Genomic DNA, 14,069 nt, shown 5'->3' with positions numbered 1-14,069 from the left:
AGGAAGGCTCGCCCCGCCCCAGGAGGCTGCGGCTGCAGCTCAGCACCCTCCCTGGGCATCGGCTGTCCCCAAGGAGGCCCTGCCACCAGCTTGAGTGTCACGTCCCGCAGTCTCTGCTGCCATCTAGTGAAAGAACCTCCCTGTCCCCTGCGCCCGGAGCATCCCTGGGTGTCCCCCAAAAGCCCCCCCCGGTCACCCTGCCCCAGCCAGGGCTGCACCTCCTGCCTGCTGTCCCCCCCTGGCATGGCCAGGGTGACAGGCAGGGTGACAGGCAGGGTGACCTGATGTGGGGAAACGACGCTGAGCACCCACCAGCATTCCTGTGGCACTGGACCACGCAGCATCCCTCCAGCCGGCCCTATGGGGTGTGACAGTGGGGGCCACACAGCCCCAGGCCCACCAGCACTGTGCCAAAGGGAGGACAAGGTGATGCCACCTGTCCCCAAGCCCACAAAAGGACGGGTCTGCCCCCACATAATCCATGTCCTCAGGACATGGCCAACAAAGGGCCACCGGGACAGCCCAGACTCTGTGGTAGCCCAACCTGGCACCACCGCAAGGACGCTGGCAGCAGATAGGGACATACTAGAAAATCCTGGTTTTATTTTCATTTAAAAGCCATTCTGAGCCCGGAGGGAGCAGAGAGCTCTTCCCCGGGGCTCAGGGATTTGGCCCCATCAGCACTTGTAGTTCTCAAAAAAAACTGGAAAGAAAACCAAAGTAAATGACACAGGTATCACCTGCCGTCCCAGCACAATCCTGGAGGCTGCGGGACAAATCCTGTGGCACTCGGCTTTGCGTGGTGACGAGGAGAACACAAACCAGAGCACAGACACGTTGCGACCCGGGACGCCCACCGGTGCCAGCCACGGGTTCCTTTCAGGATGTCTTAATGAGGTGAGCGGGGCTAACGAAGCCCTGGTCCAGCACCATTCCCAGGTGCGGTCCCCAGTGAGGACCCTAAAGTGCTTTGCAGGGGGACGCACACACACACGCACGCCGAGACGCCCCGGTGCTCCAGAAGGGACGGGTTGGGGGGGCCCATAAGGAGCCCAGCAGAGCCGGGGGGACCCCAGTTTGTACCCCCACCCTTGGGTGCCAGGATAGGTGATGCCCCCACAGGGCTGGTGGCCACTATCTCCCCATCCCTGCAGACTGAGAGGGGGATGAACGGGCAGGTTCAGCCCAGAGCTGCTGCCCAGGCTTCACCCAGAGCAGCAGCAGCAACTCAGCCACATTTCTGGGGGTTCCCAGTGAGCCTTAGGTCATCTTTTAACAAGAAAAACCCAAGTCTGGAATAAAAAATGGCGCCCATTTTAGCAGCAAGTCCAACGGGGAGGTCCAATCGCCCGGCAGCCCCGAGCCATCGTCCCGTGTTATGGCACAGCAGCGTCCTGGGGAGAAAACAGGTTTCCAGCGGGACACGGAGTTGGCACCGGTGGCCATCAGCCAGCCGGGCGGTCCCGCCGGCAGCGGGTGCCAGTAGGAAGAGAGAAGATGCTTGGTCCCATTTTATCGGCCGAGGGAAAGCCAGGCCACGTGCAACGGCCACGGCCTGCAGGACGCAGCACCGGGATCCGTCTGCGGGGTGGCCCGGTCTTGGCGTCCATCCTCAGCCAGCGCCGGGGTAACGGTCACCTGCAAGCACAGAGTGAGGTAAGATGGAGTGAGAAGCCACGGAGGCACCGTTCCCCAGCCTGGTGACCGGGTCCCATGGGCACAAGGAGGGAGACACCCCCCCCCCCCCGATGTCCCCAACCCAAGGGAACTCAGTCCTCTCCATCCCTTGCTGGTGCCCACAGTCGCATTAGCCCCAGGGCACAGCCCAGCTCCACCGAGATGTCCTGGTGCTTCCTCCAACCGGGGGACCAGCCCCAAACCCGCAAGAAAGCCTTGTCCCAAGGGCTCAAAGTCTCAGGGACAGCAGAGATTTCCCCGGTCACTCAAAGCAGTGGGATCATCTGCTGCACAGGGATGGCCCTTCAGGGTCTGCTGTCAGCCACGCCAGCAGCAGGCACAGGATAAGGGACACAGCATCCCTGGGACATGTCACGGAGGGGAGCTGTTGTTCTTTGCACCACAGCCCTCGGGTTCTCCACTGCGTGCAGTGTGACCCACCTGCCCCAAAGTGTCCCCGTGGGTCCCTCACCTCCTGTGCCCGCGGGAGAGGTAGTCCCGGTTCAGAGAGCAGAGCTGCTGCTCCAGACGGAAGATGCGAAACGCCAGGTATGAGGAGGACACGACCAGGAGGCAGATGCTGGGAGCAGAGGAACAAGCAGAAGTGCTCAGTGGCTGGTGGTTGAGACGGATGCTCCCAGTGTATGCCCCGTCCTCCCCACGCCGCGGCCGCCCTCAGCACACTTACAGCACGATGAAGATCTTCAGGAGCTGGTAGTCAGAGGGCCTGAGCTCTGCCACGCAGCTCTGCTCCACCTCCAGCTCCTCCTCGGTGTTTATTGCACTTTCTGAAATGCAAGCCAAGAGTCAGCACTCAGCAAGAGCCAATGCAAGCCAATGGCTCCAGCCACTCCTCCAGCAACCGGGAGCCTTCAAGCATCAAATATTCCTCCCCCACAAGCTAACGCGGCCCGCACGGTGTTACAGGCACACACTGAGGGCTCAGACCCCTCAGCCAGGAGACCCCATCACATCCCCAGGACCCCATCCCCAGCTCCCAGACTCAACCCTGCTCGTCTACAAGGCAGAAACCCCCTCGGCGAGGGCGGAGGATGGATGAACATGTATTTATGGAGTTTTACGTCCAGCACCGTGTGTGGGGCAGGGCACAAACCCACGTCCCTGGGTGAGTTGCAGCCCTCACCTGAAACCAGGGGCTCCTCGGAGGTGAAGCTCTCCTTGGTGCTCAGGCTGCTGATGGAGGTCCGGTGGATGCACTGGTAGTCGGCGTCCGGCAGCGACAGTGACAGCGAAGCAGGTGAGACCTTCCTCCACTTGCCCTCGGGGACGATGACCTCCTGCGGGAACAGCCCCGGGTGAGAAGTGCCGCAGTTTCTCCCATGAAACCAGCAGTGCCGAGGATACGGTGGGGCCAGATTTGGACTCGAACATTACGGCTTCTCCATCTGGTACCAGCACATTCAAAACATCATCTTAAGGGGGAGCTGGTCCTCCACGATGGCCCCGTGGGGATGCACGTTCCTACTGCCATAGGAAGGGCCTGCCCTCGCGCCCCACACCTGCCCCAAATACCGACTGCTGCTTCCTTCACCCCTTGGTTTGAAGCTCAGAGTGGTCACCCGTCATCCTCCGAGAGCCCCTCGCCCCGCCCTGGGGCTCAGCATCCCCGTTCCAGCCCATCCGGAAAGGTACTGAGCAGGGTGGCAGCCAGCACAGAGAGGGGTTCCCCCATCAGAGAGTCCCTGAGGCTGGAGCTGCTGGAGGGCTACATCCCTCAGAAGCACCGGGAGATGCTGCCAGCCTGGATCACTCCTGCTTCACCCCTTGAAAAGCACCTTTAACCCCTGGGATGCCACCAGCCCACAGGGGACATCCCACTTGTCACCTCCTGGGCCAGCATGCAGGGCCAGTGGCCCACAAGGGCCACCCCGATTGTCACCTCCTGCACCCAGCCAGATGCGCAGGGCCACCAGCCCATGGAGGACACCCTGCTCGGCATCCCCATACGGCCCAGCACAGCCGCAGCACCAACAGCTTCATGACCAAGCAGAGACGGGGGACGGGCCACCCATGCTTCATGGAGAGGACGCTGTTGGCCGGGCTGGCAGCCGCTGCGGGCAGAGCCGGGCCCTGCCAAGCTCCCAGGGCAGCAGGATGTGGCCCCTCGCACTCCCTCTGTCACACCGTGGTTCGGCAGGCTTTTTCCTCTCCAGCCTCCCAGCCATCCCATATGTTTTTGGGTAATTCAGCCACATTTCCAGCCTGTTATCCATATTCACGGCTGTGAAGAGCATCAGCCGGCGGGAGTGGCGCGGCAGCATTTTCCACATTGCCCCAAAGTATTTCCATCTGTAAATGCACCCCCGGGACCAACCAGCCGGGTCACGGGCTCGTGCTCAGCTGGGGGCTGTCTGAATCGTCCTCTTGACCCGTCCCTTTCTGCCAAGTCGGGGTGTGAGGATCCCAGAGAATGAGCTCTGAAGGCAATGGCCGCATCCTTGCACAACCTTTCTCAGCAGCGAGGGGAGAGAACCGACTCTGCACCCTGCAAGTGGCTGCCGGCCGAACCTCAGCATGCCGGGAAGGCGTTAAACCCACCGAGGGGGCCGGGCGGCCGCTCTCCTGCCCACGGGGTGAGTTCGTGGGGGTCCTTCCCTCTCCCAGAGCTGCCCTGAGCCTCACCAGCGACACGGCGTCGGGCTCCTCCGTCAGCTCCTTCAAACTCAAGCTCTTCTTACTGGAAACCTGGAGGGGAGAAAGAAACGGGTGTTACAGAATCAGAGCGGTTTGGGTCAGAAGCGACCTTAAAGAACATCCAGTTCCAATCCCCTGCCCTGGGCAGGGACACCTCCCACCAGCCCAGGCTGCTCCAAGCCCCGTCCAACCTGGCCTTGGAACACCTCCAGGGATGGGGCAGCCACAGCTTCTCTGGGCAACCTGGGCCAGGGGCTCACCACCCTCACCGCAAATGATTTTTTTCTCACATCTCATCTAAACCCCCCTCTTTCAGATTAGAACCGTTCCCCCTCGTCCCATGGCTCCCCTCCCTGATCCACAGTCCCTCCCCAGCCTTCCTGGAGCCTTTAGGGACTGGAAGGGGCTCGAGGGTCTCCCCGGAGCCTTCTCTTCTCCAGGCTGAACTCCCCCCAGCTCTCTCAGCGTTACGGTGCCGCCTTTCCCTGCTTCAACCTGAGCCAGAAAATTGAATTTTGATGTTTCTGGCAAGTCTACAAAGAGCAACTGCTTAAAATTTCCAAGAGTGGGGATTTTGTGGCCAAAGAAAAGCACCCATTGGAGGACGCGGCACCCCACCGCCGCTTCCTGCTACCGAAAACCCTATGGGACCGCGGCTGAGCCGAGGGCTCCTGCACCAGTCTTGGCTCCCGGAGGAGGGGATAAACCATCGGGAGGGAAAAAAAAAAAAAAAAGGAAATACCTGGGCAGAGCCCAGCACATTTCAAAGAATGAATTGCCCAGTTGGGCAACGGGGCTGAGTCACCCCAGTCGCCGCCCAGGCAGAGCCGCACACACCCTTCGGGGCGGGAAAGGGCTCTGGCACCGGCGTCCCACGTGTTTTGAAGGCAGGGAGAAGAGGAGATCCCCACAACCCTCCTCTCCAGTTCCAGGGCTGATGGATTTCTTCCCCCACCTCAGGCTTTTTAATTCAATTCAATTTTTTAATTTTTTTTTTTAATTTGTACCATTTTTCCTCCCCTTGAAACTTTACATCCGGGGAAAAAGCAGCAATGTGGGGAGTGGCAGAACTAGTATTACTATCAGATTATAAATAATTCATACACACGCCCTGGGAGAGAGCAGAAACTCCGGGCTCTGCCTCCGTCATCCGTGACCCAGAAAAGGCCACCAGCGGCTCACGGGGACAGGACACCCACGCGACAGGACAGCGGGGACGGGCTCTGCCCCAACGGGATGCTCAGGAGCGTGTCAAGAAACAGCCATCGTCATTTTGAACTACGGAACGGGGACAGCATGACAGTCCCCTGCATCGGGGATGATGAGGATGCAGCAGTGTCATGAAGTGCTGCCGTTCTCAGCGGGCTCTTGCCCCTCTTCCTGTCCCTTGCTGCGGAGCAAGGATGCTGAGAAGAGGCAGCAGGCACCAGGGAGGGCTTTGGGAGCAGTCCAAAGCCTTTGTGGAGATGGCAAAGAGCTTTTGCTCCCCGAGACGCAGCCCAAAGGGAGCTTGTGACTATCGAAACGGTGTCAGTCACAGGGCGGATGGTACCTGCAGGTGTGTGCAGACCCTCCTCAGGACGTCGTAGACGCTGTCGCGGGAGATGAGGGACACAAAGATGTACTGCAAGAGAAAGAGAGAAGCTGCTGGGAGAAATTTGCCCCCATCCCAAGTCCAGTTCCCCACAGGTAGGGGACAGGCAGACAGAGACGTCCTGCCCTTGAATCCCCACTCCTTTGGCAGCCGCGTCCCCCCCGCAGGCATCTCCCCACAGAGTTTCCCTGCTGTTATTTTTGCAGCCTGCTAAAACCTGGACCAGATTTTTTTGGGGCCAGTTTCGCTCGGCTGCTGTCCCCACAGGGCCTCCCGTGCTCAGCCCAGAGGGACGCAGCAGCAAACGGGGCCGGGACCGATGGAAAACATCCCCAGGGATTGGCAGGAGGGGACACGGGGCAGCGCTCACCTTGCCCGATGCAGAGCCCACACCACGCACAGAGCAGCCTTGCAACCAAATGGCTTTGAACGCCCAAATCCTGTCTTGTGCCACCCCCTACTAAAATCCCACAGGAACAACTTCCTCCCAAAATCCCACAGGAATAACCCCCTCCCTGGCAGGCGATGGGGCAGGCGGGGACTTGGACGCACTGAGCAGGCCTACGTCAGCTCACTGCAGCCGACAACACCCAATGTGATTTAAAAGCTGGAAATTCATCCCCTTCGCCAAGTTTTCCAACAGCTGGGGTTGAAGCCCTTCCCCTGCTTGCGTTTAAGGAGTTTAAAGGTTTTATTGGAGCCTGGCAGGGATTTTTCAGGCTCGGCCGAGTTTCACTTGGGCTTTGCTTTGCCCAGAAACAAAGTGAAATTCAGAAACAAAAGCAAAGCCACGGTGTTTGCCCTGGCCGGCTGCCAGCACAGAGAGCCACGCTCGCTTCCCCACCAGCCCACGCTTTCAGCCAGGGATGGGAATCGCTTCATTCCCCGCTCTCAAATCGCAGCTAACTGGGAGCGCGGCATCCCCCGACTGCGGCAAGGCCGGGTACCGATGCTCGAAGCGCCAGCGTTACCTTTCTGCTGGCGTTGGTGGTGATGGCCAAGCCGTTGGGCAGCAGCCGGGCCGTCTTGTGCTTCTTGATCAGCTGAACGGAGACCACCGGGATCACAACCTGGAGGGCAAAAAGACACAGGGATGGGCAGGGACGGGCACAGCATGAGCTCGGGGAGTTTCTTTCCCAAGGTGGAGATTTAACATGCATTGTAATTATGCCCCAAGCAGAGCAGCAGCGTGGGGATTCGGCGTTTCACAGAGACAGCCTGTTTTTTATTAAAGGTCACGGCATCCCCCCAGCATTAATCTAGGCTCAGAGGTGGATTCTACTCGATCAGAACAGTGAGGAAACAGGGGAAGCATCGTCCAGCGAGTATCCCTAAGACCCATCAAGAGAGCCCCGCCCCGCAAGCCCAGGGAGGGTTAAAAATAAAGCAGGACAAAATTTATGGCAGAGTAACTTCATCGAAACCCCGCACTTCCATCAGACATTTGTTTAAAGTGGCTGATATAAATAATTCAGTTCTTCAGCCCAGTTTTAAAGGAAGTCGTCTCTCCCCAAGATCCCCGTCAACCACAAGACTAACAGGGAAACAGCAGGTTGTAAATCAAGAAGAAAAGCCAAGAGAGATACAAATCCCCCCCCGCGGCCCCGAAACCTTTGATCTTCCTTCAAACGCCGCTGCAGCTTGTAGGAGGTTTTGCATCAGGGAATTTTAAAGCAACCCAGTATTTGGTTTCCCCGGGCAGATGCCGCAGGTGATCGGAGGGGGAGGCACAGCCACACTCCCCTTCGCATCGGAGGCTTTTGACAGCGATTTTGGGTGCAGGAGGGAATAAGCGGGCTGCGGCGTAGCCTGGGCTATGAGCCCTGTGGGACTGGGGTGAGCTGGCCCCCACGTTACCTTGATGTCCTTCCCGAAAAGGTTTGCGTAGAAGCAAAGCCAGTTGGGGGAGATGTAAAGCCTTCCCTGGATGAGGATGTCTCTCTGGAGCGCGCAGGAGCAAACTGCAGGGCAGAGAGAGGGGGGGCATGGCAGATGGTGTGCCGCACCCCACCGCCCCCGTCCCCGTCCCTGGCCATGCCACCCACCTTTCAGCACGCTCTCCTCCGTTGGGATGTCCTTGAACAGCTTGTGGTACTGGGAGTTGTACTTGCTAGCAGCCTGAAAACGAAGCAGAGCAAAGTTATCCGGTGACCTTGCTGATAAGGAGACCCAGAAAAAACCCTCACCCTCCTGCAAATTAAAATAATCTCCCTCTCCCCGCACCCGGGACCGGCGCAGCGGGGTCCCACCGGGCTGGGAACGGCGGAGCCGAAGGGCTAGAGGAGGGTTGGATGATCCAGCACTCAGCAAACGCTGTGCCATCCTCCCAGATAAACATTTCCCCTAATATCTAGAGTTTATCTAAGGAGGCTGAGCCTCTGCGAGGAGCTGGTTTTCCCCCGGGCTCATCCGCAGGCAGTTTATTTTGCCCAATGGTTTCTCTCCTCCTCCTCGAGCCCTTCCCTTATTCGGGGCACGGTGACAACACTTGCTTTGCGCCCATCGCGCCGCGCCATCCAGCTATTTATATTCCCGGTGCCTCTTCAAAGCCTGCCGGCAGCCACGGCAGGAGGCTCGGCAGGTTCGCCCTTAAATAATTCCGTATAGAAGTTAAAGGCTCCAAAGCAGTTCGACGCTTTGCACTAAATCCACTCAATTAGTGCTGTAAGGCGACACAGGCAGATCTGCGTCCCCTGCGCTGGAGGAGGCGGCGCCCCAGACCTCGGGGAGCTCCCTGGGAACACAGACATCCCCCGAAATCCAAGGGACAAGACGCTTCGCCAGGATGCAGGAAGGTCCAGCGCAGCTTGAAGGGCCCCGGACAGTCAGGCTGGGCTGGAGGCAGCACCGCAGGCAGAGCCCTCCCGCCCACGGTGACAAGGTCACCTTTGCCGCGCACACCTTGTCATCGGATGAGCTGGGCCATAAGAGGATCAAGGCTCTGCATCACCTGGGGTCAGCTTAGACACCCCCCAGAGAGACGCCGGGGCGGGGCAGGAGCGTTTCAGGGGGACACAGCGGGTCACTGTGGCATCACCTCCAAGCCACCACCAAGAAACACCCCCTGGCCCCAGCACAAACCCATTGCCAACCCAAAAAACCTCCCAGATGCCTCTGAATAAGCAGGATAATGTTTTTTTCTTCCATCTTTTTCAAGGGAAAAGGCAAAATGCCTCCTTCCTCCGCTCCTTCCTCTTCCTGAGCATCTCTTGTTTGTAGACAGCCTGTAAAGCTCTACTTAGGGCACAATTTGAACAACAAAAAAGGTTCAAATGAAGCGGAATGGAGCTGCTTGCAGTCAGGATTTTCACTTTTCCTTTGCTCTGGATGGAAAAATCTTGAAAGTGTTTGCAGGGCAGACCACAGGCCACTCGGAACCATCATTGGATCCCCTGAAACTGCAGGCAGGAGCCTCTGCCCTGAACCCGGAGCCACCGCGGCTCCCCCTCTGGGTCCCACAGCCCACGTTTGAGACCCCAGACAGGCTCCTCCATGGCAAACAGCCGCGGTCAGGCTACAAGGAACCAGCCCAATTCGCTCATGAAGCCAAAGACTTACCACTTCCCGGTGGCATTTCTTGATGTCTTCATCCTTCAGGGCTTCATTCAGGTGGAGGCTGGAAGGAAAAACAATAATAATTAGGTTAGTGAAAAGTCCCAGGTCTCCCACCTGCTCCCAAAAGCATGCGGGCTGCAAGAAGAGACGTGGCAAGATGCAGAGGACGGAAGAGAGACCATGGGAAGCCACATTTTGGATGTCTCAGTGATTTATCATAGCGTTGGCGTTGCTGAGGTTAAATAAAGGCCGCAGAAGAAGGCTGATCTCTGTCTGGCATCAGGCTGATGTTGAGCTGGTGGAGGCACCAACATCGGGGTGCCCATACCCAAAACCCACCCCGGCAGCGGGGGAAGGAGTCCAGAGCAGCCTGGGACAGGTTAGGAGCTGGCAATGGGCAGCTTTGGCCAGGTCAAGGTTTCCCCAGGAAAAGCACAAACAGGAATTTGGGAACGTGCCGGGGCAGGAGGACAGACTTAGCTTTGGCTGTGCACCATCAGCATCCATCCACGTCCATCACATGGGCAGATGAAGGGAGAAACCACAGGGACAGTGAAATCCTCCCAACAACCTCAGCAGCGGGAATACTGGTCCCTTTCCCAAACCCCTTTTCCCTCCCTGCTTTCATAGACCCGATATCCCAAGTCGGCGGGTTGCATTTGGGGCTCGGAGGCAGAGGGGGTGCTGCAGGAGGTCGCAAGAGGACGAACAAAAAAGCAAATACTCGACCGTAGACTCCGGGATGCTGCCCCTCACCTGCCGTCAAGGGAATCCAAACTCTTCTCCTTGTGGGATGCCTCCAGTTTCTCACGGCCGTGCATGGGCTCGGGGCTCTTCAGGGGAGCTGCTTTTTCATGCATCAGCTTGGCACTGCAAGGAGAAGCCCGTGAGCTCCCAAGGGGAAGGGAAAGAGGGAAGAAATGCATTTCGGAGCTGCAAATCCATCCCCTTAAATCCCCCTCCGCACAGAGACGTTAGTATCTCTGCCGCTCCAGGACAGCAAGAATGTTTCTGTTCAAGTCATGTGGCAAAAAAAAAAGGGCATTTATTGCCAGGAACTCCCCAGCCCTCACAACCGAGTGGCCAAAGAGCAGCAGCTCCCTCCCCACTGCCTCGGATAACACCCTCCAAAGCAGAGCCTCTCCTCCTCAAGAGATGGAAGTCGGGATGGGAAAAGTCGCAGGTCTACAAAACTCCCTGGGGCGAGGGAGATTTCGGCCAGCGAGGGCCAGGGTCTGCTCCCCCGGGTCGGCAAAACACCATCTTCCGAGGGCAGAGTCCATGCCGAAGGCACCGCCTCCCTCCTTTAATTGCTCCCCTGTCTTTAAAGCCCGTTATTTACTATCATGAGTTTTATCAGAGGCGCTTATCGGCCGTGACAGGTAAAGTAAACACGCTCCCAGCGCCGCACAGGGAAGGTTATCACCTGGTGGGCCAGAAAGGTGACGCTTCCGCCCTCGGCAAACCGCAACCGGAGATTGCCGTGTCACACAGCTTCTGGCACCGAGGGCCAAAGCGGAGCACGATCCCAGGGGATCGATGCCAGAGCCGTGATCTGTGATTACTCGGTGCACGCCGAGGCTCACCGGCAGCGTGCAGCAAGGCAGGGATGCGATGATACAGGCTCCAGCAGCACAGCAGAGCCGGCAAGCAGCCACCGGACCTCCGGAAAGGAAATTATTCAAGGGAAAAGAGCTTGGCTCAACGGGCAGGGGGTGATGGCAGAGCAGGTGGGGGGACAGGCAGGATGGCAGCAGGCAGGACGAGTGCCAGCGGGCAGGATGAGCGTGGAGCTGGAGCGCATCCCAGTGCCCGCAGGGATGATGCCATGGCTGTGCGGCAGAGCCCAGGCGAAGAAACCATCCCAAAGGGCTTCCTACATAAAAAGAGGGGCTCTTTCACCGCCTCATGCTTCCCTACACACACCCTGCTCTCGCTCCGAGGGGTTTGTCCAAAGGGAAACCTGTCTAAATAACATCCACGGACTCGGGGAGAGTCAGGACAGGGGTCCTGCACCCCGACAGCCATGCCCAAATGGCCTGAGAGTCGAAGCCACGTGAGCCCCCGTGTCCCTGAGGCCTCGAGGTTCCCAATGCAATGGGGCCAGGCTAAATCCCAGCCGGAGGCATGGGGGACACTCCCTCAAGATGCAGCACGTACGCGGGGCTGCAGGAAAACTGAACACAAGCCACTGGTTAGGACTGTGCTGGGAACCAGCTCCCGGATCCCTGCAGACAGAGTTTTGCAAAGTAAACAAGCTGCCCGCACAACCCCCCAGCCCGAGCATCGCGGGGATGGGACCAACACACGAAGGCTGTGGGGTTTTTTTAGGAGAAGCTCAAGTCAAAGGATGTGTCTGGAAGGGAAAGGAGACTCAAACAACACGAAGCACCGAAATAACATCCCGTGGCATCACACCAAAAGGCTTTTTCCCTGCCTGATTCCTCGGATACCCCGCACCTTCGGGATGGACAGCCCCATGCCACAAACACCCTCTGCCATGTGGTGTCACGCTGCCCTGAAGCCGAAACTTGTATCACGGAGGCACCAGACCCTTCCTCCCCCTTGCCCCTGTGCTGGAAAAGGGGCTCTGACCCACTCCGGAGCCTCCCTCTCCAGAGCTCAGCCCGCTCTGGCTTCCCCCACGTCATTCCTTAAATCCCTGAGCAGTTGTACCGCTTAATCCGGGTGAGCGGATTTAGCCCTAACCGGGGCTGACACCAAGGGGCACCATGCGGGGTACAGGGAGAGGCACCCCCTGCCCGAGGCGAGGACATCGAGAAAGGCCCCCAAGGTCACCAAACACACAGGAATCCCCTGAAACGATGAGAGCCAGAGGCAGGAGAGCACGTGGAAGCACCGCATCGTCCTGTCTCGGTTTTCTCTCCCTCTTACGGTCACTGCCAGGTCAGAGTGTCCCCAGACACAGCGCTGGCACTGGGTGGCTCCAGGGGCTGCGAGGAACATCCTTAGCCACCACAGAGACATTGCAGCAGCTGCCTTGTCTCCATCCCAGCTCCCAGACGCGGCAGTGATGGGTATCCAGGAGCACAGGATAAGGCTGGGCTCCAGGCACAGCTGACAGGGAGGTCTCCCTGTCCAGCTCCGCTTCCAGCACCGGCACAAGGTGGAAAACACTTTCTCATGGCTCACACCATCATCCTCCTCGAGGAATTTTTGTAGCAGGAAGCTGCTCCTGCTGGAAAATCACCATCCCAAGTGTCCCAAACTACAAGCAAGAACAGTCGGAGCTGCCGAGACAAGGCAGAGCGGGCGAGCGCAGGAGATCCCGGTAAAGAGAAAACATTCCCGGTGACCTGCCGCTCCTGTGCCTGCCGTGCTGGGGCTGACACCCCCCTGCCTGCCCACGCAGGCTCCCCCAGGCCCCAACTCGCCTCCCCGGCGAAGGCGAAGCCCAGTGCTTCTCCCTCCCCGCGGATCGGCATCTCCCTTCCCTTACGCAGCGCTGGGATCCGGCCTGGAAATGCTCCGGTGCGAGTCCCTCCGTCGGCGTTGGATTTTCGCTGGATCCCTTTTCCCCGCTGCCGGCGCAAGCGAGGGGGAAGGAAGCGTGCGGCGGAGGCGGGAGAGAGCGAGCCAGGGATTTCGCCTCCCGACGAAAACAAAAATAAATAAATAAGAGAGGATGAGAGGCGGAGGGAGGCACTTGCGGCCGGGCCGCCTCGGCCCGGGCGGGATCCGGCGGGCTGCCCTTGCTCCCGGCTCTCAAGGTCACTTCGGTCCCGTGTGCCGGCGGCTGGAGCAGAGCCACCGCCGGGGATGCTGGAGGGGAGCGGCGGGTCCCCAGCGGCGCTCGCAGGAGAGAGGCGGGAGGTCAAGGGGAGGAGGGACGGGCCGAGCCCGCCGCGCGTCCTCCGGTGCCCCCCCCCCCGGGAACCGCCCGTCCCGGGTCGCGGCCAGGGTGCGCGCTGAGGCCTCGGTCCCGGCCGGTCCCGGGACCACTTCCAGCACCCGCGGTACTAGTTTGTACTGGGCGCCGCTCCGAGAGTCCCGGCCCCGCAGCTCGGCCCCGGCGCGGCTCCGAGAGCCCCGGCCCCGCTCCCCTCCCCGGCCCCGCAGCTCGGCCCCCCCCAGCACCGATCCACGCCGGGGGCCGCGGCGAGTAGCGGCCGGAGCAGCCCCCGCCGCCAGTCCCGGGCCTGCCCAGCGGCAGGGTGGCGGCTCTGGGGCCGGGCGGCAGCGGCGGGACCCATCCCCCCGGCCCGGTTCATCCCCTCAGCGAGGGGGGGTGGGAGCAGAGCCTCGGTGTTTCCGCGCTCCCCTCAGAGCGCGGCGCCGCCGGGGGCAGGCCGGGGGCCGGCACCGGCCTCTCCGCCGGCAGCATGGACGCTCCCCGCGGCTCCCGCCAGCCCCCCGGGACCCCCGGCGCCCCCCGGGCCTCCCCCGCGGTCGCCAGTCCCCCGGGGCTCCCTCGGCCGCCCCCCTCCTCCCCCGCCCCTACCTGCGCGGCGGCCCCGCGCTGCCCGGCGCCGGCGTGCCCCGCGCGCCCGCCCTCCTCGCGCCGCCACGGCGCCCGCCCATTGGCCGCCCGCTGGCATGCCCCGCCCCCGCCGCCCGCGCCCATTGG

At 60.2% G+C, this 14,069-nt stretch overlaps 1 protein-coding gene across 7 annotated transcripts; it reads right to left on the bottom strand.

Annotated features, from left to right (window-relative positions):
* Window positions 1-575: 575 nt before the first annotated feature.
* On the bottom strand, window positions 576-14,032 carry GRAMD2A (GRAM domain containing 2A). Of its 7 annotated transcripts, none has more exons than XM_063346670.1 (13): window positions 13,944-14,026; window positions 12,942-13,091; window positions 10,238-10,351; window positions 9,485-9,542; window positions 7,972-8,044; window positions 7,784-7,887; window positions 6,898-6,996; window positions 5,885-5,956; window positions 4,237-4,383; window positions 2,822-2,975; window positions 2,366-2,465; window positions 2,150-2,257; window positions 576-1,638 (listed from the first exon to the last, which is right to left on the bottom strand). In XM_063346670.1, the coding sequence occupies exons 1-13, from the start codon at window positions 14,021-14,023 to the stop codon at window positions 1,635-1,637; spliced, it is 1,263 nt and encodes a 420-aa protein (XP_063202740.1). In that variant the 5' UTR covers window positions 14,024-14,026; the 3' UTR covers window positions 576-1,634. The 7 variants fall into 7 exon arrangements, with proteins under 7 accessions (XP_063202740.1, XP_063202741.1, XP_063202743.1 ...); XM_063346671.1 differs by having other exon boundaries at window positions 4,321-4,383; XM_063346673.1 differs by lacking the exon at window positions 12,942-13,091 and having other exon boundaries at window positions 13,944-14,032.
* Window positions 14,033-14,069: the final 37 nt, after the last annotated feature.

Source organism: Chroicocephalus ridibundus, chromosome 9 (assembly GCF_963924245.1).
Source record: "Chroicocephalus ridibundus chromosome 9, bChrRid1.1, whole genome shotgun sequence".
Classification (NCBI taxonomy): Eukaryota; Metazoa; Chordata; class Aves; order Charadriiformes; family Laridae; genus Chroicocephalus; species Chroicocephalus ridibundus.
The sequence above is the reverse complement of the archived record's forward strand: the minus strand, read 5'-3'. Positions and strand labels throughout refer to the sequence as shown.

What these genes read in the sequence shown, in the direction of transcription:
- GRAMD2A (XM_063346670.1), bottom strand. Translation starts at nt 14,023, where the DNA reads ATGGGCGGGCGCCGTGGCGGCGCGAGGAGGGCGGGCGCGCGGGGCACG. An exon ending in GGAGGAGAGCGTGCTGAAAG is followed by an intron (nt 7,888 to 7,971) that starts GTGGGTGGCATG and finishes TCTGCCCTGCAG; the next exon opens with TTTGCTCCTGCGCGCTCCAG. An exon ending in GCGGCCGCCCGGCCCCCTCG is followed by an intron (nt 2,976 to 4,236) that starts GTGGGTTTAACG and finishes CTGTTCCCGCAG; the next exon opens with GAGGTCATCGTCCCCGAGGG.